The sequence below is a fragment of the Branchiostoma floridae genome, chromosome 12 (assembly GCF_000003815.2).
Source record: "Branchiostoma floridae strain S238N-H82 chromosome 12, Bfl_VNyyK, whole genome shotgun sequence".
NCBI classification, from domain to species: Eukaryota; Metazoa; Chordata; class Leptocardii; order Amphioxiformes; family Branchiostomatidae; genus Branchiostoma; species Branchiostoma floridae.
The window spans coordinates 4,183,430-4,210,841 of NC_049990.1; the positions used below are offsets into that span (position 1 = coordinate 4,183,430).

A 27,412-nucleotide genomic window follows, 5' to 3' on the forward strand; every position below is an offset into this window, starting at 1 on the left:
TCACTTTTCTTCCTTCCTAGTCCCTTGACCTCCTGGTCGTTGGGGGGACAAGGCAGCCAAGAAGATGGAGAGTGTAATGTAGAGTTTAGGTTTGTAATGACTCTCATTGTTTTTTGTTCCCCAGTTTGACAATGACTACATGGAGTTCCGCAGCCAGATTGATGGGTTACAGATGTCCCTGCAGAACTTTGTGGACCAGTGGTTCGAGAGGAACCTCACCGTAAGTTCTAACAATCACACAAATTGTCAATACTTTCTATTATCTCTCTCTTGCTCTCTCTTTCCCCGTCTTGCGAGGGTTGGACGTTGCGATCAGGCATAAAAACAATATCTCGTCTTAATCAACAACATCTCGACTTAAGGGTTTGAAGCGAGGGTTTTCCCAGCCAGACACCAACTCCGTTCGTGAAGATGTTTTTGCCATCATCATAGAAATTGATATCTCACAGAGAGGCTTATGATTCAGCTAACCTTAAAAAGTAACCCTGACTTAAACTTTAGAATGTCATTTTTGTGATTTTCTAGGAAAGGCAAATTATGCAATCATCATTTATTTTACTTAGCTATAGGGCACCATGAATTTTTGTAGATCCAGAGTCAAGTTGAACACTAGTACATGTAACAGCTAGCATTCATTTCAATTTGTCAAATGTAAATCTGAATACGATTGTGCAAAGTATAAGGCACATCTTGGAACTTATACAAAGTAGAAACGATCCTTCCTTTGTGTCATTATCTTAAGATTATAAATATTAATTGTATTTTTTATCCCCAGACTGAGAAGGCCTTGGAGCTCCTGGAGAAGTTCGAGAAGATCCGCGGTGCCAAGCTCGACCTTGAGGAGAAGTACATGCGCGTCCTTGGCTGGTTCGGCCGCGACCTTGAGAACATCCGTAAGGCGTACCAGAAGTTCAAAGACAACCCCTCTATCCCGCGGAACCTGCCGCCGGTGGCGGGTAAGATCGCCTGGGCACGGCAGCTGTACAGGAAGATCGAGACTCCCATGCAGTACTTCAAGAAGAAGCCTGACATCATGAGGGTAAGATGACATATATTTGTTTAAGAATTTCTTGTAATACAAGACATTACGAATTGATAACATTCCTATTATGATAAGTGAATCTTATATAAAATCTTGTAGCAAATGGTTAGTATGTCAATGTATATTTTGATCTGTGAATCTGTGAAAGTTTAATTGCATAATTATGAATTCGTCATTGTTAGCATGAAAGCTCATCTGTATCCACTTTGTGTTCAACACAAGCAAACTACTTACATTGTATCTCGAACTTTTGGTCGCACATCCGTTGTTGATCATTGAAGTTACTACAAAATGGATATGAGCATGTGAACATATGTGAAAGAATTAGATTCAGAAAAAACTTGAATGCACATGAAAGTTTAATTTGTGACAGTCACTGTATTTCCTTACATCTATTGATCAATTTTCAGTCTAGTCTATCCTTCTCTTACCTTGTAACTTGTGTTCTTCCTAGACTGCTGAAGCCAAGAAGGCCATCCGCAGCTACAACAAGATGGCAACTGTGCTCCTGGAGTTTGAGGTGAGAATCAGTCGCCTTTATTAATCCTCCACACTTAGTTTGCTCAACAAGTGAAGTGACATTACATTGTTGCCTTATAAATCTTGCTTACAATGGATTAATTGATACTTAGTTGATTGGAAGGAATGTGATTGACATCTGTCATTGTTTGTAGATGCTGTATCACCGTGCGTGGTGCCGCGCTGTGGAAACCATCAAGACTGGCATGAACGCATCACTGGTGGTCAGGCATCCGGAGACAAAGGTAAAAGTGTTATGAATTAGGTTTTTTTGTTTTTTGTTTTCATGCACATTTTTATTTGGTACATGTCATATCCCTGCACTCTCCTAAGCATGATAATAAGCTTGATATTGCATGTAGATGCAGAATCGGTGAATTACAGATTTCTCTGGTCTTATCATGAAAATATGAGATGTTAACAGCTTAAAAAGGATGTCAATGAAGGTTAGACATCCACGTATTAAGATACACTAAATAGCAATTACTCATTGATAAGCAACTGGATTATGATTTTGGAAATATCCAGTTGCTTTAGTGACTACTATTTGGTGTATCTTGCTAAGTGCATGTACAATTTTTTTTATACCTTTATAACAATATTGCTAATACTATCCTTGAGCTGGCATCAATTTCAAATGATCCTTGATCCTTGCAGCAACTGTACGTGAACTTCGACCCTGCTGTGATGGAGTTGATGGTGGAAGCAAAGTACCTGAAGAAGATGGGTCTGGAGGTTCCTGACAGTGCCTACACGCTCTGTCTCAAGAACGATGAGATCAAACAGAACCACATCGCGTAAGTAATGCTTGGGCTAGGTTAGGGTAGGGTTAGGGTTAGGGCTACATTTGCAGGGCTAGGGCAAGGGCTAGGGCTACAAAAAGGGTTAGGGTTAGGGGTTGGGGTTGAGGCTAGTGTTAGGGTCAGCTTTAGGGTTAGGGTCAGCTTCATGGTTAGGGTTATGGTTAGGGTTAGGGGAGGGGTTTAGGGTAGGGCTAGGCTCAGGGTTTGGTTAGGTTTATATGGTCAGGGTTGAGGGTAGGTTTTGGATCCTGCAAGCATGCTAAACGTCCTCCTGTTAAATCTTATATGTAAAGTGAATAAAACAATTCAGAAAAAGACCTATGATGATAAAGCAAAGTTTAACGCATACGTTTGTTTTCTTGGGATCTCCATTAGTGATACTAAATGTATTTCCTGTCCTCTGTGTGCTCTAGGCTGAAGGAGGTTCTGCATGAGTTTGAGGGGATTGTGGCTCGGATCCCGAACGTGCTGCTGCCGCTGATGCGCCCCTTCATCAACCATGTGGAGGAGGCAGTGCAGCCGGGCCTCACCATGCTCACATGGACCTCTGTCAACATCGACACATGTCAGTCAATTATCATTCTGTATAACATGTAACATTTAACATTAACCATGTGGAGGAGGCAGTGCAGCTGGGCCTCACCATGCTCACGTCCGTCAACATCGACACATGTCAGTCAATTAGCACTCAGTATAACATGTAACATTATATGCATTTAGTAAAGCTTGCTTATGTCCGCTGTGTGGTTGTTTCTGAGATAGTCATTTCTTTTGCAAGGAGAATATAATAGTCATGATTGTATTTTGTACATATCTTGCAGCATACATACATTGAATGTAGAATTTCTTGTTTTAGTTGGGAATGTGTTTTCATTGGTGTACGTAATTCTTTAAAAAAAGTCCTAAACTAAGCACTAGCAAAGTGTACAATGCTTCACTTGAGAAAAATGTTGACATAATTTCTTTTTAGATTGATTGAATGTTTTTGAATTCTGTCAACGATAGATACAGTAATTTATTCAATGTTAAATTCTGATAGTATCGCATGATCATGAGTAGTCACTAGTTTGTCTGTGCACCTTCCAGACATTGGGAACATCTACAAGGCCCTGAACAACCTGGAGCTCCTAACCAAGCAAGCTTCAGACGTACTGGAGTGTCGCATCGAGAGCGTTCTCACCGAGATGTCCTTTACTGCGCTCTGCGACCTTCCTGAAGACGAACCTGTCCAAGTGTCTCACTTCCTGGAGGTCACCGAGAAGACCTGCAACGATGCCTCGACTTTCTTGGCCAAGTAAGGGTTGTTGCTTCTTTCTTTTACCTTTTTACCTTGCATAATAACAGACACAGTCTGATCACACTGTTATAAGCTTAAAGTAAACTTTAAAATTTAGTTTGGGGTCACTGTTTGCAGTGGTTTTAACTTCAAGGTTAAGGGCAACCGTGAAAATTGCAAACATAAAATCACTGCAAACACGTCTGCATTTACAGTCTGTGATCATAGTATTTCACAATTAGTTAAACTAGACTGTTTTTCCCATCAGACACAGTACTCTTGTTGAAGTATTTAAACCATCATCCCTGTGATACAGTATTAAACAGTGTTGTTGAATGAGTCAGATAATCCTGAACTTTCTTGATTGATGGTAGATGTAGAGCAACAGTATAAACAAACAATGGATACTACTACATCTTGACTGTTCAGAGAATTAATACTATCTGATAAGTCGCCGGTGCAATGGCCTAGTGGGTAGAGTGTTCGCCTTGCATTCGGAAGGTCGTGAGTTCGATCCCGGCCAAGTCGTACCAAAGACTATAAAAATGGTACATGCTGCTTTCTCTGCTTAGCACTCAGCATTCGGGAAAGAGTATGGAAGTTGAACACACACCACTACCAGTGGACTAGCCCCCTGCTGTAGTGATTGCGTTGTGTGTGGCCCAGGGCTAATGAAACAGAGATGGGCACCGCCCTATGCGCCAGAGATGGGCACCGCCCTTGGCGCGGGAAGGGTTTAACTTAACTTAATCTGATAAGCTATTTTATAATTAGTTTTACCATCCTTTTCCCTCAGACAAAGTGCCCTTGTTGAGGAGGCAGTGTTTGAGCTGATGGACCTGCTGAAGAAACACCTGAGGCCGTCTGAGCAGACCAACTTGGAGGTAAACACTCAGGCTGGACTTACACATTTGATTTGTGTTGGTAGAAGTCATTCTGGAACTATTTGAACTGTTAATGTGATTTCCTTCACATTGTTTCACATGTTTATCAGATCCCTTTTTGTTGAAAGCAATTGTCCATAATCTTGTACATAAATATGATAGGTCTTCTGACTCAGTCCGTGACATGTCTACTGTCAGAATTTCTGACCATAGGCATCATGATTATATGCTATAGTGTCTAGCTACTGATCTACCTACTAGTAAATAAGTGTGATGCCCCCCCCCCCTCCCCACACACACATGTGCTTCAAGTTGAGCCTTCTGTAGCACTCTCTAATATAGATATCATTTACTAAAGAATGTCTTCTCTTGTGTTTCAGCGTGAGACAGAGTTCCGTTGCCTGCTGAATATTACATGTACTAGTAAACAGAGTAAGGATTGTGTTCCCTTTAGTTTCCTGTTCTGTTCCAGCGGGAGACTGAGTTCCGTTGCCTGCGCCCTGACGCCAAACACAAGACGCGCTGCCAGGAGTGTCAGCCCTGCTGCTACTTCAACCTGCTCACCTACTACAACCAGAGGAACACCGAGTCTCTCGTCAAGTGTAAGAAAAGATTTTGTGTCTTTTTTTAAGTCAAAGAATACTGTATCTTGGCAAGGAGCTAGGTTACTACAAACAAAGGAATACCGAGTCTCTCGTCAAGTGGAAGACTTTGTGTCTTTGTTTTAAGTCAATGAAAACTACTTCTTGGTAGGAGCTAGATTACTACAACCAAAGAAACACAGAGTCACTCATTAAGTTTTTTGTTGTTGTTTAAAATCAAATTCAAAAGGAGCCTGATGTGTATATTTACATCATTACAGATGATATGCAGCTCATACAAATAGTAGCAATCATACTTAATGATACTGCAATGTAAAGAAGAAAAAAGCGGGACAAGGGTCATAATGATCCTTTTCTTTTCTAGGCACCCGTCTCTCCTTGGAGGCCATCAAGCGCCGCCTGCAGACCACCAACAAGTACCAGGAAGAGATGCGCAAGAAGGAGGCCCCCAAACACCCGCTCTTCAAGGCAGAGATCATCCTGGCCATCCCCAATGTTGTGATGCGGCCCAGCCTGGACGACATCCAGTCCATCCTGAACAAGGCTGTTCAGCACATCCTGAGCATGGCGAAAGTCGTGCCGCAGTGGGCGCACACCCAGTGGCTTCTTAAGCAGCATCAGAGGGTAACTGAGCTTTGCTTGTTACTGAATGAATAGACTCTTTTTGCACAACCATTGCTTTATTCTCACCAACGCAACCACATCTGAACTGTGACACCTTTCCTACAGTACAGTGTGAACCAGTCTGAAGAAGGTGACAGATGGTGAAAATGAACTAAAATGTTTGTGAAAACAAAGCAATGGTTGTGTAAAGATAGTCTCTTTATTCAGTGACGTACCAACCTGATGAAACTGTTCAAGGAAGATTTGTTACCCGCTCATGCCACTTACTTGGGCCAAAGTTAGTTGAGATTTAGGGCTAGGGTTAGTGGTGATGCGTCCCAGCCTGGACGACATCCAGTCGATCCTGAACAAGGCTGTGCAGCACATCCTGAGCATGGCAAAAGTCGTGCCGCAGTGGGCGCACACCCAGTGGCTTCTTAAGCAGCATCAGAGGGTAACCGAGCTTTGAAGATTTGTTACTGAATAAAGAGACTCTTTTTACACAACCATTGCTTTATTCTCACCAACGTTTCGATGACCGTCTGTCACTTTCTTCAGAGTAATTCTGACTGGTAGTGTAAAAAGAGTCTTTATTCAGTGATGTACCAAACTGATGAAACTGTTCAAGGAAGATTTGTTACCCGCTCATGCCACTTACTTGGGCCAATATCACTTGAGGCTTATATATGGGAGGTCTGTCTCCAAGACCAGTACTTCCGTGCTGGGACGGAAATTTGCTTGTTGGAACAGAAAATAGTTGTGCAGCATGTCCTGAGCATGGCAAAAGTCGTGCCGCAGTGGGCGCACACCCAGTGGCTACTTAAGCAGCATCAGAGGGTAACCGAGCTTTGCTTCGAAGAAGATTTGTTACTGAATATTAAAGAGACTCTTTTTACACACTACCATTGCTTTATTCTCACCAACTTATCGGTGACCGACTGTCACCCTTTTCAGGGCAATTCTGACTGGTTGTGTAAAAAGAGTCTCTTTATTCAGTGACGTACCAAACTGATGAAACAATTCAAGGAAGATTTGTTACCCGCTCATGCCACTTACTTGGGCCAAAGTCTTATCAAATGTTACACAACTTTAGAAAGTCAAAAGTAGTCAGGAATCGATAAACACAAGGTTAATCTAAGGCAGCATATTGGCCCCTAGAATTTAGGTTCCACATGCTTGTAGTCTGCATTTTTAGGGTAAGCTGCTAGGGGGTTTGCTACATCTTTTGATGCTGCTGAATCATCAGGAAAAAAAATTGAATGTCGATTGTGAAATATTGACTACTATGTTATGATCTCAAAAGACCCCTGACCTCCTTGTCTTAAACTCTTAAAAAACGGCAAAGGCCAATGAGATATAATTTTGAATGAATTTGTAATGAAGGTTTAAAAAATTGATCTAAATATCTCAAAATTTGATCAATAATTGCTTGGTTGCTTGATGTAAAACACAATTTTACCCTGCATAATTAAACCTATAGAATCTCAAATTTGTGAAGATACATGTCTTTGTTTTGTATTTTGGCATTAAATTGTTGTTTTTTCCAGGAATCGGAGGCGGCCCAGGAGATCGGTGAGGATGCTAAGCTGATGCCGGCCTCCTACACCAAGACCCTGGACAAGGTCATCACCGAGCACAAGGACATCACCAAGGTCGTGGTGTCCTTGAACTCCATCATCGGAGGCTTCAAGGTGGACTGCCAGGCCATCCTGGAGGACTTCAACTGCTTCAAGGAGCTGTGGACAGATGTGAGGCTTTTGTATTGGTTTTTTGGTGACGGTGTGATTCAGATGCTGGCGTGTTACATTGGAAGGGTGATTATACTGGCTATGTAGGCTATGTAGATGAAGATACAGAATTAGGAACCTATCTCAAGACCAGAATTAATGTCATTGGATGAATTGTTTGATACCTGTTCGTCACACAGTTATGAATTGGTAGTTGCTCACCAAGATTGCTTGTTACTGCAAAGCTTTGTGATAATGAGATGAAGTGTATCATTCATAGTAGAGCACATAATGTACATGATTGTGCTCGTGTAAAAGTGCAAGAATACAAAATTGCACAACAAACAAAAATGCACAAAGAAGAATGTGCAATGTACATTGAATGCTCTATACTTTGTGGATGGACATGTCCATTGGCATGACTAGGATGTGAAACTTATACATATTCAGCACCAAGGACAGCACCAACTTAAAACATTATAAAAACTTCCTTTCTCCTGCTACTGATAAATCAAGTCCCCACAAAAGTACATTGAATCTACAGCATACTTTATGTCCTTTCCCACACCAGGAGCCAGCTGACACTGTGAAGGAGTTTATGGACTCGAACCCGATCATGTCGGAGTTCGAGGCCCAGCTGCGGTACTACCAGAAGATGCAGACAGACATCGAGGAACTGCCGGTGAGCTATCGCGTCGGCTCCGTCGTCTTCATGACGGAACCTCTGCAGACTGCACTCATCTCAGGTAAGGCACAATGAAACACAGTGTCATTTGCAATGTATTGTGATAGTAACAGTGTTATTTTATATAGGGAAAGACACTTCTTGAATTTGAAGTTTCCAATTGTTATTGACTATCATGCTGCCCATGTCAAAAATTCCATTTGTATTGTCCTTGTCTCTATCAGTAGGGCTAGCCCTTTGTAATAGTCACAGACTAGTTGGGCAGCCCTGTCTGTGCGTTTTAAACAGCCAAACTAATAGATAAATGAAGTTTCCGACATATCTTTAAACTATCTCATACCTGGGCATTGCCACATTGCTATGTACAAGAAAGCTTGCTTTTTAAAGAAATAATGGCAAAAATTTGCTTCCTGCTTAATTCATGATGAGAAAAAAGAATGTAACCATAATGGTATGAATGAATTTTTATCATAGTGTTGACTTGATGAAGTGTTAAAGCTACTATACTGTACAGTAGATTTCTTTGTCGTACTTATCAGTCAGGTCACATGCAGCTTATACCTACTGTATAAACCTGAATGACAGATGTGTTACTCATAAAGGCAGCCTTCTGAGTCTGCAAAAAAAACTAAATGAATCTCCTCCAAAATACTGTCATTTTTGTATCCATATTCATAGAGTGTAAGAACTGGAAGCGAGCGTTCGGCAAGGCCCTGAACACCAAGGCCAGCAGCGACATGGAGTTCATCTTCAACTTCATCGACGACCTCAGCAAGCGCCTCAGCAGGCCCATCAAGGTATTACACAGTCAGACATTTTTGCGATTAAGTTAAAGTTGCCTGCACATATGTAACAGATGCTTAGGGGTGGTGGCCATCTCCATTTCTGTAGCCATACATTTGTGCAAGCCACTACAGCAGGGGGCTGGTCTGCTGGTAGTGATGTGTGTTTAACTCCCATACTCTTCCTCATTAGTGGAAAGCAGAGAAAGCAGCATGTAACATTCTTAAAATCTTTGGTATGACACGGCTGGGATCAAATTCACGACCTTATTGAATGCAAGGCAGACACTATACCCAGATGGCCATTGCACCCCTGGTCATTTTTGTGATGCTGGTTGATATATTCTATCCTTAAAACTAGGAGCTGATTTATTGATGAATTGATTGATTGGAATATTGATGAATTGATTGCCTGTATACTTGCCTTGTGGCTGTTTCAAATTGATATGGCTGGCTTTATGACATGATCCTAAAGATCTTTTGCTCTTCTCCCTGCTGCTTGTCTTGGCTTCCAGCGATTTGTAAGGAGTTATATGTACAATTGTATATCGGACCAAGACTTGACAAACTGTACTGAAGAAGCTTTCACATTTTCTTTTTCACTGTAACTCATTAAGTACACTTCCTAATTGTTAAGCCACTCATAAACACTCACTGGTAGAGTGATATTTGATCACAAGGCACAAAGCAAGGCAACACAACAAGATCCATTCCATGATACTGCATGTACTGCATGGTAGTTAAATGTTTATTACATAAATATAGAGAACAGTTTCAACAAGCAATGATAAGTTACTGAAAGTTTTGTCCTTTATAGATTATTGGTAGTTTTCTCAAAGACAAAATAATGACATTTTACAACAAATGCATTTGCTATATACACACAATGTTTCGTAATAAACAAACTCTGACTCCGACCTTCACAGGACCTTGACGACGTGCGTGCAGCCATGGCGTCGCTGGCGGAGATCCGAGAGAACGAGATAAAGATCGACATGACAATCGGGCCCATCGAGGAGACGTACATGCTTCTCAACAAGTTTGAGCTGTTCTTCGAGGATGGGAATGCCGAGAGGGTGGACAACCTGCGCTACAGCTGGAACAACCTCCTGCAACAGGTGTGGTTTCCGCCACTGTTTTATGAAACTGTATGTTTATTGTCAGGCACTATGGCCCATGATGACGAACAAATTCGGAACAATTGACAGTGCATTTTTAAAAAACAATAATCTAATACTTAAAATTAAAATACAGTATTCACACTGTATCTCATGTACGTGGTCTGTGTACGACGTAACAATAGTTATTCCAGAACGTACTTGTGGAAACAACATCAGAGTATGATAGCACTCTTATGAACGGAACATTAAGATTTAAGCCTGGTACCATCTGAGTAGAACCTGCTAGGCTGAGATGTCATCTAGAAAACTATGAGAGCTAAGGAACCTGCTCACCCATTCAGATTTGTGTACATAATCAAAATAATGTTTATTGAAATCTTTGACTTTTTTTCCCCCCCACAGATGAAGGATGTTCAGAACCACCTGCTGCAGATCCAGCCGACCTTCAAGGCCGACCTTCTGGCCGGCGTGGTCAAGTTCCAGGAGGACACGAGCTTCTTCTACGGAGACTACGACGGAAAGTTAGTCTTCTTTTTATCATTTTCACTGTGTAATGAAACCATATCACATTATGACCACTTAGTATTGTAATATACACATATACAAGCACTCTGCAGCTACGTGGGGCACTGAACTAGCCCTGTTATAAAGACCAAGCTTAAAGGGTACGCACAGATGTATTTCAGACAAAGTGAAACTTTACAGTTTGCTCATAGTGACGTAAACTGTTAAGTGCATGTTTATTGTTAAAACTTAAGTCGCACAACAGCTGGTGCATAGGGCAGTGCCATCTCCATTTCAATAGCCCTTGCATGGGTCACACAACTTTGTGAAAGTATTACAGCAGGGAGCTAATCCACTGGTAGTGTCAGGTGTTAAACTACAATGTGCCATGCTAGCAAGGGAAAGACAAGCCTGGAAACAGCTCTCCACCTTCATGGTTACCTTGTCCCCCAACAACAACAACCTGGAGGTCAAGGCACTAGGATGATGATGATGATAAGGAGTGTTAAACAGAGTAAAGCAGTACATTTTTTGTATGTGTATATTTTTTTTTTATTCAAACATTTAAACAATTAGTACAATATGACAAAGAAGTGGCGCACTGAAGTACAAGACTTATTTTGACGCTACCCCTTACATAAAAAAAGCATACCTATTTTACAAAGAGAAATCAAATGTGTATATTTGTGCCTAATGTAAAGATTTAATGCTTTCTTTTTTGCCCCAGGGGCCCGAATGTCCAGGGCATCCAACCCCGCGAGGCCAGCGACCGCCTTGTCGTCTTCCAGGCTCGGTTTGATGAGCTGTGGGCCAAGTACAACACCTACTCAGGCGGGGAGGAGCTGTTCGGGCTCTCAGTGCAGGTACTATCGCATGGAACAGTCTGCCTCAATCTCTAAAGACATGCACGTCCAAATCTGCTTTTAAAACCAAATGCAAGACCTGGCTGGCCTGACCTCTGACCACTCAATTACCATTATTAATATATTCATGCATTATTTATATTAATACTGTTATCATTAGAAGCTTTTATTAGTTATCATTATTGTTATTGTTTACATCAGTTTAACTATGATTATCATTATTCATTCATTTCATTTATTGTTTGTTAATAGATAATTGAATGAAGACCTTTATTGTACAATTTTGCCCAACCGGGCTAAGTACAGGTCACAACAAGTCAGGATATATACATACATAAAAGTGTCACAAATCTAGTCTAACACAAAAGTTCGGCTTCTTCTCGCTTCTTGGTAATAGTGAAAATGTAGGACTGTATGGGTTAATTTTCTGTTTGTATGTCGGACTCCCCATATGTACATGTTTCATTTCAATTTATGTAATGCAGGGCCCCACTACCAAGCAGTGTAAATCACTGAGTGGGCTACCATGGGTAAAAAATGACAGAAATAACTAATTAAAATAAAACCGTGCAGGAATATCCAGACCTGCAGCGCATACGGCGCGAACTTGCGCTGTCCCAGAAGCTGTACGGGCTCTACAACACGGTCATCGAGAGTGTGAGCGGGTACTACGACATCCTGTGGAGCGAAGTGGACATTGAGAAGATCAACGGAGAACTTCTCGACTTCCAGAACAAGTGAGTGGTTGTAGATGAAATTCGTAGAACTAGACAGGCAACATTTGCAAGCTAATACAGCATAGGTTGTCACCGCTAGGATATAAATAAAACTGTCTCCAACAGGACCTCTTCAGTGTGACTGATAAAAGACACCGAATGGCTGTATGAAACATCTGCCCGTTTCCAAATTTAGTTGCTTGAGTAACTGCTTTTGGGCGTATTCTATTACCTGGATGTCCAACCTTCATCGACAAATACAGCATATTTCAACCATCCCCCAACCCATAAGATTTACCAAATCTTTTTCACTACTCAAGGTGTCGTAAGTTACCCAAGGGCTTGAAGGAGTGGCAGGCTAATTTGAAGATCTTAAAAGGAGATCAACGACTTCAGCAAGACGATCCCGCTTCTTGAGATGATGTCAAACAACGCCCTGAGATATTTCCTCCATTTTCTTAAGATTAACAGGCATTATATTTCTTTTTTTCCGCAAGGTGTCGCAAGTTACCCAAGGGCCTAAAGGAGTGGCAGGCTTTTGAAGATCTTAAGAAGAAGATCGACGACTTCAGCGAGACGATCCCGCTTCTTGAGATGATGTCGAACAACGCCATGATGCCACGCCACTGGGACCGCCTGTCCCAGATCACAAACACCACCTTCGACGTCGACAACGAGAACTTCCAGCTCCGCAACATCATGGAGGCTCCTCTGCTGGAGAACAGGGAGGACATCGAGGTAAAATAGACGTTTAACAGAAGGAAGGAAAAATTCCATGGTACTGAAGTCAAAAGTACCACATTCTGGAAACTAGCATCCGCTACGTTTCACATGCTTTAGTGAGATATTTGTATGCAAGCTAGGAGGTATTTGAAAAAAAACAGCTTTGAACCCCTAAGGAATATTAGCCCAAGTCAGGGTAGTAGAACTTCAGTTATGAAATTGGGCACTTTTCTTTCAAATTGTAATAAGATGAAGCAACTCTATTCCATTCCGCACCAACAATCAATTAGCAAATATTCAATGCCACAGTGGTGCAAGGACGCCGTGAAGTCTAATTTTTGTGGGTTATAATATATTACATTTTTTAGCGAATCCTAGCAAGACTTGTTTCTGTGCCGTTTATAACCGTTCGAAGTATGAAATGATTATGTAGGTGTGGGAATATAGTGCAATAGATTCGTACAGATTGCCTTATCCAGATTATTTCCACTTTTGTCGCTATAATATTGCTTATAAATAGGTTGCATTTAACATGCAGTGTAGAGAAATTTAGCAACACATAAAAAGAATCTGAAAGTCCCCATCTCCTACCCCAGGACACCTGCATCGCAGCCATCAAGGAGAGAGACATTGAGGGCAAGCTGAAGCAGGTGATCGCGGAGTGGAGCGCCCAAAGTCTGTCGTTCGGACAGTTCAAGTCGCGCGGCGAGCTCCTGCTGAAGGGTAACGAGACGTCTGAGATCATTGTGTTTCTGGAGGACAGCCTGATGATCCTGTCATCGCTCATGAGTAACAGGTGAGGAAATATTCTGTATTTTCCAAACCTCAGTTCAATAGTCAAAACTCAGGGGAAACACAGGGGAAACACACCCAACAGAAGAGGAGATATCTCCTGTGCGCATCTTCATTTTTCCCCTACTCTGATGGTAATCAATCACTAGAAAAGCAGACCTTTATTGGTTCTGACACCAATTACAAAGAAAAAAGTGCTACAAAATATATCTAGTTTTTAGCCTTTTTGTTGTATTTTTTATGGACAGATGACACATTCTTCCAGTATTGGAGACTAATTTTCTACGACATGTAACTTCTGCTTACCTGTAAGTTTACTAAGATATGAAGAGTGAAGAAACCGCAAATCTCACTTTTTCATTTATTTGTATGATTGTACATTCAAATGAACATGAACTTATTGCTCGTTTTCCCCTGGCACCAGGTACAACGCCCCGTTCAAGCCGACCATCCAGCAGTGGGTGCAGAAGCTGTCCCAGACCAGTGAGATCATCGAGAACTGGCTGGTGGTGCAGAACCTCTGGGTCTACCTGGAGGCCGTGTTTGTGGGGGGCGACATCGCCAAACAGCTGCCACAGGTCAGTGTATAACACGTAATGTGCGTCTGAAAGACTGCATCTTGTAAAGTTAGATGTACTTTGAAAGTCATCTGTTTGAAATTGATTTTTGCATTGAAAAACATGAAATTGCCACTAAGTTGATTTCACATTGTTTATAGTACCTACAGTATTACCATTAACATATTGCTTGTCATTGGACTGCTATGTACAGTGTACTATCATAAATCTGAAACTTTCAAACTTCAACACAATGTACCAGTTCACCAAAAACAGGCTGCAATGCTTAGTAAAATATGCGTATGGAGGGGAGAAATAGTGACAGAAGTAGCAATCAAAACTGCATTAAATGATATCGATTCTGTTTGGGAGTATAATTTGTAAAGCTGGTGTAAGGTCTGATGTCAGAAAGGTTAAATGCAGACTGTCTAACCAAAGAAGGAGTCTCCCATGCCTGAAATGTGGTTTTGATCATTCCTGACTGGTTGTTGTTTTCCTCCTCTAGGAAGCAAAACGGTTCAGCAACATCGACAAGTCATGGATCAAGATCATGCAGCGCGCTCACGAGAACCCGAACGTGGTGGCGTGCTGCACGGGAGACGACACCATGAGCCAGCTGCTGCCACATCTGCTGGAGCAGCTCGAGCTGTGTCAGAAGTCACTCACTGGTGAGGACATGTGTGTGTGTGTGTCTGTCTGTCTGTGTGTGTGTGTGACTGTGTGTGTTTGTGCAGGCATGAGTGTGTGGGTGCGTATGTGTGTGTTTGTGGTGGCGTGCTGCACAGGAGACGTCACGATGAGTCAGCTGCTGCCACATCTGCTGGAGCAGCTCGAGCTGTGTCAGAAGTCACTCACTGGTGAGGGAGAGTGTGTGTGTGTGTGTGTGTCTCTGTCTGTGTGCATGGAAGGTAGAGGAACTTGCATGTCTAAAAAGTCCTGCCCTCACATCTACTAAAACAACTGGCCATCTGTGTCAGAAGTCTCTGACCAGAAGGTTTATCAGACTCTTTTATGGATCAGGTAGGAAACTACCTTTGGTTACAGCAGTCGTGATGGGCTGAAAACACTGAGATGTGTATCATAGCTGTCTATTGTGTGGAGTTTGAACGGGAGTGGAGTTAACATTACTTCACAAAAGTCTATCTGGACAAAGAATTGTTTGCTCAAGGAAGTTGCTTTTCCTTAAAAGGTAGAAATTCAGAAGAAACGAGTGATGAACCCTTGACTATCACAGAATACTGCAGATCAATTTAGCTATTGTCTATGACTGTTATGGTGTGGTGGGTTGCAGTGTATATTGATGTATTCCGTTTTCTCCCAGGCTACCTTGAGAAGAAGCGTCTGATTTTCCCGCGGTTCTTCTTCGTGTCTGACCCGGCCCTGCTGGAGATCCTCGGCCAGGCCAGCGACTCCCACACCATCCAGAGCCACCTCCTCAGCCTGTTTGACAACGTCTACAGGGTCGACTTCCACGAGAAGGAATACGACAAGATCCTCGCCATCAACTCACAGGTGGGTGCAAACACAAATACATTGAGCACTTTCCAACAAATCGAGAGTTTGCAGACAGGGCCATCCAGTTGAAATAAAGGTTACAGGGCTCGAAATACTGGGTGCATGTGCACCCAGGTGCACCTAAAATTGGAGCTGTGCACCCAATTATTTTCTTAGGTTTATGTATGTAAAGATATCAAAGTAAACTAGTATACAACATATTCTTGTTAACATAATCTAAGTCAGAAAGCGTGATAAAAATGTCTGTCATGGTACTTGTTTAAGAATTTGATAGCTTGCAAGTAAGTTTTATTATTAGGTTATTACTTAAATTTATGTGGTGCACCCAAAATGTTTTTAGTGCACCCAATTTTTTATGCTGGGTGCACCAGTGCACCTAATCCCCAAAACAAATTTCGAGCCCTGGGTTATGTATGACTGTATTTAATATACAGTGTCAAAAGTGATAAATTTCTAATGCACTGAGGGGAGTTTAGTGTCTTAATAGTAAGCTTAAGCCCCATACTTTTAATTCTTTTACAGTATGTGTCAATCAATCAATCACTGCTAATCTGTATACCAAATGACAGAAAAACAAACTCACTGCACGTAAAGCAGTGGATGAGAAGATGCCAGATCATCGTCCAACATCCAAGGTCCTACTAGTACTTTTGATACATGTACCTTATTTTGTTGATGTTTGGCTTTAGAGACTTTTAGCCAATTTCCCAACTTATATTTCAACAGGAAGGAGAGAAGGTTGAACTTGTCGAGCCTGTGGTCGCCCAAGGAAACGTTGAGTTGTGGCTGGGGAAGCTTCAGGAGGTCCAGCAGAAGTCCATCCACAGTGTGACACGCAGCGCCTCTCTCGCCATCGCAGACCAGGGCTTCAAGCTTGTTGAGTTTGAGAACATGTTCCCTGCACAGGTGAATGTGAATGATAACAACTCAGGGTTGTCTCCAGCTTTAAATATTTTTTCTGTCCTACTCATAGTCCACCGTCGTAGATGGTTCCTCTCTGGCCACATTCTCCGTATGCCACCACAAAAGTTCCTCAACATCGGGTTTAGTAAGAAACTCCAACCAAGGCTAGGAAGGCCACGTGAAGGCCTCCTCAGCAGTCTAATAGACGACTGTAAGCTACATCTCAACCAGAACATTAGACTTGAGACTCATGTGTTAAGATATTTAAGGGAAACAGCAGCAAACAGAAGACGATGGGAGGAATTGTACAAGGACGTACACTGATTTGGTTATCGAATCGGATGACGATTTGTTTTTCTGTCTATCTATAACTAAGAACAGCTATTATTATTATTATTACTCATAGTTTGGGAGCTTGTGATGTTCATTATAGTTGTTGAATCTGTCATTTTAGGCTTATGAAAACACATTTTCATGAATTTCGCGTATTGAAGATTTTTGGGACGAAAAGGGTAAAATTTTTGTCTGTCCCAACTAGCAAATTTACATCCCAGGATGGAGGGACGAGTCTGCCCTGTAACAACTCAACAGTTTCCAGCCATTATTTTTTACGTATTAAAATTGTCTAAGCTATCCTCATATCAATTTCAGTTCAGGTCATTGTTTCTTGAAATGTAGGCAAGGTTTAGAGTCATAAGTTTGATAACAGAAGACAGAGGGTATAGGCACTCAAAAAGGAAAGCATATTTAAAAATTTGGTTTGGTTTTGGATTGAAACATACAAAGTAATGGTTGCCATTGTCAAGTCTATTACTTAACAAGGCAACTCACTTAGATGGACAACATTTCTACTTTGTCCTAAAAGTCTGACTAACAGTTATTTTTGTATTAATTCAAACTTTGTATATTTTCCCCATCACAGATTGGCCTGCTTGGTATCCAAATGCTCTGGACCAGAGACTCTGAGGAGGCTCTGTCAAATGCAAGAACAGACAAGAAGGTTTGTCTATCTTAGTCTAATCTAAGATTATTGATAAGAACCTTTGCTTTTGTCCTGCTTTTTGACTCAAAGGTCTAGACTTTGTCTGTAAGGGTTGCAGTCAGTAGGTTGGGGTATTGTAGGGTAATACATTTCAACCAAGTCTGTCCCTGGTGCTGAAAATATGATTGTACAGTGTTCACCATTGGAAATATACAACTATACTGGAAATTGTACTTGCCTACTGTTGGACAATTTGTCAGCATACAGAAAGTGGATATTGAATTTAATCTATCCTATCAGCCACTTGTTATAAGTAAATTCTATAGAATTCCATTGGGATGCATTTTTTACCTTGGACATGAACCTGCATGCACAGGTACTTTACACAATCATGTGGTGCAAAAGAAGACCAGTGAAAAAATCCTTCAGTAATTTAAACCTGGATTATTTGACATTTTTTTAAAAATTCATATCCACTCTGTAGGTTATGCAAACGACCAACCAGAACTTCTTAGACATGCTGAACATGTTGATTGACATGACGACGGAGGACCTGTCCAAGTATGAGCGCACCAAGTATGAGACACTCATCACCATCCATGTCCACCAGAGGGACATCTTCGACGATCTGGTAAGATTTTCTTTCACATACTACTTATTATATATTACTTAGTAAGGTTCTTTAGGCACAACCAGGGAGTACTTACATCTAATCTTTCAATGTCTGTCATACACCATCATCAGGGTTAAAATGACTGGATCAGATTCTTGCTGCTTCTTATATGCCTGATGATGGTGTCCGACAGACATCGAAACGTTGGAAGTAAATACTCCCTGGTTGTGTCCAAAGAAACTTACTATATGAATAATTGCCAACCTGATGAAGTTATTTACGGATACATATTACATTCCTTGTCTTGCATAGGTTAGTCACATGTTTGCACTTCAGCTGTGGAGTTTTATGTCAGATCTCTAGGTACTTTTGTCCTGTGGAGGCTTAGATGTAATCAGTGGATGTCTCATCTGATGTCAATACTTTCAAATTTAATTGTTTCCTATCTTTTTCTTTCCAGGTCCGCATGCACATCAGGACCCCCTCAGACTTTGAGTGGCTGAAGCAGTCTCGGTTCTACTACAACGAGGACATGGACAAATGTGTGATCTCTATCACAGACGTCGACTTCCAGTACTGTAACGAGTATGTCGGCTGCACGGAGCGTCTTGTCATCACACCACTCACTGACAGGTACTTATTTGATATTTATTGTCTCTGCCATTGGCAAAATCTGTCACAAGTGGTAGATGGTAATGTGTAATTCTACCAAAACGTGATTTGTTTATTTGTTTATTTGAATTCATCACACAGTGATTGGGAGGGCAAAACAGGTTCGAACAACCTTTACAAGTTGCCCTCCCTCACATAAAAATGACACCAGTACATACAAATCAATAACATACAAGCAACAACATCAATACATACAATACAGGTCATAATACAGGTCATATATATATATGGAAAGCATAATCTGGGTAGCACTACTTGTGATGTTTTTGTAACTGTGTTGGTGGACACCATACCTCCAGAAGCTGAAGATGGACCTAGTATGATATTTGGGGTTGCGTCTACATGTACAATGTAGGTGTCAAGAAAAAAGCATTAGTTGATTTTGGGCTACTTAGGAACTCCCTATGGTACTGCAGTAGAACTCCCAGTTTTGATAAATTTTAAATGTTTTCTACTTTTGCATGTTTTTTTTTACTCAATATTCATAACAAGACTTGAAGGCCACTACAAGGTTACGGGCTATGATAATGTGCCTAGGATCACACATTCTCTTCTCCTTAGTCAGAAACATGATTGTCAGTAAGTTTGACTTGATCCTGACAGATTTTAATTTCCTCTCACAGATGCTACATCACCCTGGCCCAGGCCATCGGCATGAGCATGGGCGGAGCGCCGGCCGGCCCTGCCGGTACAGGCAAGACTGAGACCACTAAGGACATGGGACGCTGTCTGGGCAAGTACGTCGTCGTCTTCAACTGCTCCGATCAGATGGACTTCCGAGGACTGGGCAGAATCTACAAAGGTACTCTTCATGTTCCTATACACATGCTTTGCAGTCATCTTAACTCATCTTCAATCCTTGAACACATTACCTTTAATTTGTGACCCTCTTTTTGTTGACCATTTAGTGTAACCATCTTTCATATCACAAAGGTTTATGGTTTAGAATGCTACAGAATTTATATACATTTCAGACACTTGAACACTTTTACCAGTAATTTTATTGAGAATGATTAGAAATTTAGAATTCCTCAACAAAGTTTTACAGTTTCAAGTGCTTCTGATTTTTCCAACAAAAGTTAACAATAAAATGCTGTTGTTTTTTTAAAATTTGTCTTATATTGAATTTTAGGAATGATAAAACATTAGGTCCTCGTTTATATGTTATAATAATGAATGAACAATTTAGTGTCATAATGAGTATTACCACAATTCCTATGTCTTATGGTTACATTGCATCAAAGACAATTTGACCAGACTGAGTTAACTCTTCCAGCATTGCAGTGTCTTAAGAAAAATTTCTCTCTAAAACCAACTTTAGGTCTTCAACAGTTCAACAGGATCGAGCTGCCTGTGCTGTATCAATGATTCCCTGTCACCTATGTCACATGTCTTTTAAGATTGTTTGACACATCTTGGCTAACTCTTTTAAAACCTATGTTGGGTCTGGCCTAGTCCGGAAGCTGGGGCTGTTTTGTTGGCACATTTAAGACAGTTTGAAGTGTCTTGGCTAAGTCTTCAAGCATTGCAGCATCTTAAGGAAAATTTCTCTCTAAAACCAACTTTAGGTCTGGCCCAGTCTGGCAGCTGGGGCTGTTTTGATGAGTTCAACAGGATCGAGCTGCCTGTGCTGTCCGTGGCAGCTCAGCAGATCCAGATCGTTCTGCAGTGTAAGAAGGAGCGCAAACCCACCTTCATCTTCATGGACGGAGACATCGTGTCCATGAACCCAGAGTTTGGGATCTTCCTCACCATGGTAGGATGCAAGACTGTCTTTACAGAACAGAGTATACGTCTTAGATTAAAAATTTTTGATGGGAAGTCAGATGTCAAGCTTTTACTCAAAGTTAAGAACTTCGTAAAGCAATCCAACACACTTTTATGCTATATGAATTATAGTCATTGGGAGGACAGTAACCAACAAGTCATAAAGTAAGAACATCTGATACTGTGAGCTATTCCAAGTCTAGTTGCCGCCTCTGCATATAAGAATCAACAGACCATTGTTGCCATACATTTGATTATTTTCCCATTGACCCAAGCATAAAAAAGTCTGTCGACTATTTTCTTCAAGTCTTTTGAACAAGGTTTGATACATACATGTATATTTGACTGTGAATAAAAGGTTTCTTCAACTCAACTCTATCAACCAGGTACATAGCAGCCGATGGCTGAACTGTGCACCTTTGATTTACAAAAAAAAACTTCACATCACTTTGTCATCTTGTCATATACATTGTAATTGCTAATGACTGTAGTAAAAACACATGTAACAGGACACCCACCGTTTTGCAATCAGTTCAATCAGTTCATCCACTTCGTGCCTTGCAGTCCTGTAATTCATGCCTAATTTTTCTCTTTTAGAACCCTGGTTACGCAGGGCGACAGGAGCTTCCAGAGAACCTGAAGATCAACTTCCGCACGGTGGCCATGATGGTTCCGGATCGGCAGATCATCATCCGTGTGAAGCTGGCCTCCTGTGGGTTCCAGCAGAACATCGTGCTGGCCAGGAAGTTCTTCATCCTCTACAAACTGTGCGAGGAGCAGCTGTCCAAACAGGTCAGGGTTTAGATGTTAACGTCATGTTAATGGTTAAAGGCAAATGGTCCTACTCAACTACATGGTACAATTGACAAGCAAGAATGTGTTTGGTTTTATTAGTAGTATAATTGACAAGCAAGAATGTGTTTGGTTTTATTAGTAGTATAATTGACAAGCAAGAATGTGTTTGGTTTTATTAGTAGTATAATTGACAAGCAAGAATGTGTGGTTAAGTAGTACAATTGGCAAGCCAGAATGTGTCTGGTTTAGTGGTCTGTTACCTCAGCTTTTAAACCAGATGTCATTCATCCACCTTTCACACTTTTAAACAGGTTGGGAGGTAATCCAATATCATTGTTCTTGTCCACAAAATATAGTCTATCTTTAATGTATGGTACATAGGTCATAGCTTATTTTTTTTGCAGTAAGCTAAAATTGGATCAATTCAAGACAGTTCATCTGTAGGCTATACTCTTTACTCAACTTCATGATAATTTTACATGTCTAGATCATTTAAAGGCACCCAGAGCAGTTTTCTGGTCTTTTCAAATTTAATTTTCAAGTCATTTTTACACACAGTAAGCTTGAATAACACTATCTCATTGCATATCGACCTTTATTGAGCAAAGATGATACGTCGTTGAGTGGTGAGAACTCATTAAAAATCTGAGCGCTGCACGTGCCATTATTTCAAATTTGTGGAACGCACGCGAACATGACCGATGAATCCCGAACGCTTCCGGAGATGTCGTCACTTGTTCGAATAAAGTTTTGATTTGCGAACGGGCGAATCAGATTCAATTTGCTCGTTGACCTCATGCGTTCGAAAATCTCCGAAAAGTACCGACGGGAAACCGTTAGTGGCTCGATCCTGTACTGATTTATTGTAGGATATAATAAATCAAAGGGGTCCGTTTGCGGCATGTTTGTGCGTCCTTTTAAACGCTGAAAGTACGAAATAATGACACAAATGTGCTAGAATGGTGAAGTAAATGTCAATACCGTACCGATTGTCTCATCCAGAATATCCCCAATTTTAATGCACTAAAAACTGCTCTGGGCGCCTTTAATATACATGACATTGTATGCTTGGACCTTTTAAGCAGTTGTGCATGTCATACATGTTTGCCTTTTGTTCAAGTTGTCTAAATAATATATATTTGCGTTAAGAACCACATGCATGTAGAAAACGAAATACACTTTGTCCTAGAGTGTTCATTGTACAATGATCAGAAATATGCACACGTAACGAAGGAAGATATTCAAGTATCTTATGTCATCATCTGACCACGATATACTGGAAAATCTCTGTAAGTTCATCTACAAATTTTTAGGAAGATGCATGTTAACTAAAATGTAATAAACATATGTATAACTTTGCGTTTACTACCTTTTGTACCAATCTGACTGCAGTTAGCCACAATGGGGCATGAATATGCAATAAACGTCATTCAATAATATAATAATCATGTTTCTACAGGTCCACTACGACTTTGGTCTGCGTAACATCCTGTCGTGCCTGCGGACCATGGGTGGGGTGAAGCGTGGGAGCCCCAACGACACCGAGGCCACCATCGTCATGAGGGTGCTTAGGGACATGAACCTCTCAAAGCTGGTAAAGATATCCTAGCTTCTAACAATTGTAAAACAGATACTGTTGTTTTTTTCTTCAATATTATTGCATGTATGTTGTTGCAAATTATCAATATCTATTCATACCTAAAATACTGCATCATAAACCCTTTTTTGTGTGAAAATAAAACATTTTACATTATCCAGATTCCGTTCTGTTTGTTTCCTCTCTAACACTTTAAACAGGCAATACAGAAGGTTTCATTTTGTTTCCTTTATTCCTGTCTTTAGAATTTTTCTATCCACTTAATACTAGACTGGTTATTTCGAGTTCTTGTCCTAGCTACAAGTTGCAGTCCAATGTTGTTAAGAAACAAACCCTTTTTCATATGTCGGAATGAGAAAATGATTGGTTAGGATAGCCTTTTGGTTAGTAAACAAATAAACAAACGTTTCCTTCACCCCTCCCCAGGTTGATGAAGACGAGCCCTTGTTCATGAGTCTGATTGAGGACTTGTTCCCAGGCATCCAGCTGGACAAGGCCGGTTACCCCGAACTGGAGGCTGCCATCGAGAAGGAGGTCAGTCAATCATCATCATCAGTCGACATGCTTATGCACCATCTGGGTTAAACTGCTCCTTATGGGGTGATATACACTTTTTTAGTGTGAAATTTAGGGGCTGTATTTTGAGATAGCTGGGACAAGCTAAGGGTTGAGTTTAAATCTAGAACGCAAACGAAATCAAAATTGAGTAATCTTCATTGATTTATACCTGTGGAGTGATGATATTGTCATGTAGAAATCAAGCAACTGCTTTCTATAGTCTTGCCCCTCAGGAACAAAAACTCACTGAGTGATCATAATGATAAGTGTATGATAACATAAAAAGACATCATATCCATCATAGTCTTAATATGATCATGATAATAAGTTTGTTTTTTTTCTGCTTGTGCCCATAGTGTGAAGAGTTTGGACTCCAGCACCACCCACCATGGGTGCTGAAGCTGATCCAGCTGTATGAGACCCAGAGGGTTCGGCACGGCTTCATGGCGCTTGGTCCGACCGGCGGCGGCAAGACCAAGTGCATCCACCTGCTGATGAAAGCCATGACAGGTCCGTGAATCATGATGTGTTATCTTTTATGTCTTATTATCGATATCAAAAGCTCAAAATTTAATTGACTTAAACACAAGGGTTTTTTTTCTTCAAAAAAGCCAGAGTACTGATGAAGGAAAAATGCCTTTGACATGTGTCTAAAAAATATGGACTAAAAAATGTGGGGCAAAATGATAGACGTATTGAGACCAAGTTTGACTGAGTGTAGAAATAAACTATATCAACTCTACTTTGCTCTTGTTATTTTATTGGACCAGTAAGCCCTCAAATGTGTAAAAGCCAGCTGATATAATCTGTTCATTACCTCCATAAAATTTCATGGAGGTTATATTTTCACTAGCGTTTGTGTGTCTGTCTGTCAACAAGATAACTTAAGTACGGCTGGATGAATTAGTTTCATCCTTGGTGTATTGTTGGGGTGTGACAAATGATTAGATTTGAGGCCCCCTAGCACTTCCCCTGGTACTGCAGCGGAACATCCGGTTTTGATTTTCTAATCGGCCCTAAGTCCAGTCCATCAAGAAAAAACGGTTTTGAAAAAAAATTTTTCCTGTCTCTTTCAGACATTGGTGAGCCCCATCGTGAGATGCGTATGAACCCCAAGGCCATCACGGCCCCGCAGATGTTCGGCACGCTCGACGTGGCCACCAACGACTGGACAGACGGAATCTTCTCTACGCTGTGGCGGCGCACGCACAAGGTGAAGAAGGGAGAGCACGTGTGGCTGGTGCTCGACGGGCCGGTCGACACCCTCTGGATCGAGAACCTCAACAGGTAACTTTGTTTCAATCTCCCTTCAAGTTGGATATTTGGCATGTTTATTCAATTATTTTATTTATTCATCTTTTAGGGTAATCCCTACAGTTAAAAAAAATGATTTCCAAGGGAGCCCAATAAATCTAAGAGTCAGAGTACTTTTCCATGTTTTTTTCATTTTGGAAAAGATTTAGACGGAGATGAATGAGTGAGTGAGTGTGAGAGAGGGAGGTAGGGAGAGAGAGATCATTATGGAGAATGATACTTGAATGTAAGTTCATCTGTGACGGTAGTTAACATAAAACAAAAATAAAGCGCTTACCAACAAGCTTTCGATCAGTCCTTGAGAAGGATCAGAGGACTGATCGAAAGCTTGTTGGTAAGCGCTTTATTTTTGTGCACGGATATAAAGTCTTAAAATCGTATCATTATGGAGAATGATATTAAGTGTCTGAGTAGAATGTGAGTACTAGGTTAGAGTGACAGTGAGCAAGTGAGGGTGATAGTGAATCAGAGAGAGAGAGCGAGAGATTGAAAGACAGTGGGGGAGTAAATGATCTATATCACCTTTAATTGTAATGCTTAATTAGAATAGTGTCCTTAACATATAGTTATGATTTTATACAGTGTGTTGGACGACAACAAGACCCTGACTCTGGCCAACGGTGACCGGATCCCCATGGCCATGGACTGTAAGATCGTGTTCGAGCCCGATAACGTCGACAACGCTTCCCCCGCCACCGTGTCACGGAACGGCATGGTGTTCATGAGCTCTTCTGTACTGGACTGGGACCCCATCATCAAGGTAATGTTTACCTCCTGAAAATGGAGGTTAGTTTTCAGTTTGTTTGTTTGTATGTCTGCTGTCTGCTGGGAATGTGTGCAAGTTTGTTCCCACTGTTCTGTGTCTAAAGTTGTTCTATTTGGTGGATTATGGTGTAGCTGGAGACTTTCAGGATAGGAAGTTGGTTAGGTCCAGATCCAAAGTAGTTTCCAAAGCCCACTGGAAGGCAGAAAATGCATAGGTACTGAGAAATTCACATCAACAAGAAATATGGGAAATTCATAAAACATAGTATTTCATGCAGATATAAGATTTTCAATTTCTTGTATTGATTTGGGATCCATGACTGTTGCTCTTGGTATCTAGGATACTTACAAACGGTGCTGTCCTTGGTGCTGAATGACAAGTTTAACATATTACATAATTCAGTCAAGTGTGATGATGTCAGGAGTGAATCAAAAGTGGCAGGAAAACAGAATCTACCACCGTCATAGTTCAGTGAGGATTGATGCACCCTGATGTAGATTTTAAACTTTACAACCATGGTTGAGATAACTTGTTGCTTTTTCTGATGGCAGACTTACATGTATTTCCTCTCCCTTCCAACAGGCCTGGCTGCGGAGGAGGCCTCCCCAACAGTCCGAGATCCTGTGGAATCTGGTGGAGTCCATCTTCCCCGACCTCTACATCTTCGTCAACCAGAGCCTCTGGCCTAAAATGAAGGTAAACATATAGTCATTGTATTGATAAACAACTTAACTGTGACTTGCCACAGTGGTCACCCGTAACCAAAGGATGCATCTTGCAGGGCATATGATGCGTCATGACAAAACGGCTGGCAAAGTCATAAGACCCTTATGGGTCACTGACTTTGACACGTTCAATTATTTTTTCCAGTTCGATGGTCTTGAATTGTTCTTCCAGTTCATTTTTGTAAAGCCCCGGTCACAAGAATCGTACGATTGACTGCGATGGAGGTTTTATGCGCGGCACAAGCGCAGAACGTCGTAAGTCGGGGAAGAATCGGAAGCAATGGTTTGAATATATGAAGCCGTGGTCACAAGGATCGTAATGCATCGTACGATGAGGTCATTAGAGCGTATCTGCGTCAATCGCAGGTAAATCATAGTAAATCGGGGAGCGTCGTATGGCGAAAATAGAGCTGAAATGGATTTTGAACATGTTCAAAATTTCGCTATCGTCGTAAGATTTTATTTGCCCCCAAAGCAGACTTCATTACGGCAATTTTTGTCTACTGATGAGGTTTTAGATTTATGAATTGTTAGCATGTTGTGATTGTTTCAGTTTTCCCTGATATTGTCGATATTGACGAAAAGGGAAATATATCAGTCGCAACTGCCACAATCGCAACCAGAGAACAGCGCGCCCCGCACAGGTGATGCAGACAATTGTTTGATCGCTTCATGCACGTGAGTTTATAATTAGATCAAATCTCAGCTCTCGTCGGTCTTGGGTCAGTTTACCATAATCGTAATAACCATGGGGACAACTCAAACATAAAGGCAGGCTCTATGAGTCGGAAATATATATGATATAATGCTTATGATATGATTTTTGTATGATGGCATCTTTTTGTTGATAGCATATAATGATACAATCTTCGAAAGAGTCTGACACGCAGAGCCGGCAAGCAGGCCGAGATAACCATACCAGTACTCACGCTTGATTTGAACTTTTCCTTGTAATACTCTTATTGTCTTGGTCTTTTTAAATTCATTTTTACAGTTAAAGATATTA

The 27,412-nt window shown here is 41.1% G+C and overlaps 1 protein-coding gene across 1 annotated transcript in view; it reads left to right on the plus strand.

Annotated features, from left to right (window-relative positions):
- The window catches only part of LOC118426868 (dynein heavy chain 5, axonemal-like), a 92,120-nt gene that overhangs the window by 19,751 nt on the left and 44,957 nt on the right, over window positions 1–27,412 (plus strand). Inside the window, 35 exon segments of the mRNA XM_035836433.1 lie at window positions 125–220; window positions 776–1,039; window positions 1,497–1,562; window positions 1,717–1,806; window positions 2,219–2,358; window positions 2,778–2,929; window positions 3,451–3,658; window positions 4,437–4,524; window positions 4,979–5,126; window positions 5,491–5,750; window positions 7,277–7,477; window positions 8,028–8,202; window positions 8,820–8,938; window positions 9,850–10,041; window positions 10,447–10,565; window positions 11,276–11,411; window positions 11,985–12,148; window positions 12,625–12,865; window positions 13,447–13,646; window positions 14,067–14,220; window positions 14,705–14,867; window positions 15,521–15,711; window positions 16,441–16,620; window positions 17,540–17,617; window positions 18,084–18,230; window positions 18,673–18,845; window positions 19,508–19,686; window positions 20,453–20,640; window positions 21,249–21,443; window positions 22,906–23,040; window positions 23,470–23,577; window positions 23,958–24,111; window positions 24,678–24,888; window positions 25,498–25,675; window positions 26,264–26,377. Of these exon segments, the coding sequence (XP_035692326.1) occupies window positions 125–220; window positions 776–1,039; window positions 1,497–1,562; window positions 1,717–1,806; window positions 2,219–2,358; window positions 2,778–2,929; window positions 3,451–3,658; window positions 4,437–4,524; window positions 4,979–5,126; window positions 5,491–5,750; window positions 7,277–7,477; window positions 8,028–8,202; window positions 8,820–8,938; window positions 9,850–10,041; window positions 10,447–10,565; window positions 11,276–11,411; window positions 11,985–12,148; window positions 12,625–12,865; window positions 13,447–13,646; window positions 14,067–14,220; window positions 14,705–14,867; window positions 15,521–15,711; window positions 16,441–16,620; window positions 17,540–17,617; window positions 18,084–18,230; window positions 18,673–18,845; window positions 19,508–19,686; window positions 20,453–20,640; window positions 21,249–21,443; window positions 22,906–23,040; window positions 23,470–23,577; window positions 23,958–24,111; window positions 24,678–24,888; window positions 25,498–25,675; window positions 26,264–26,377 (5,607 nt within the window).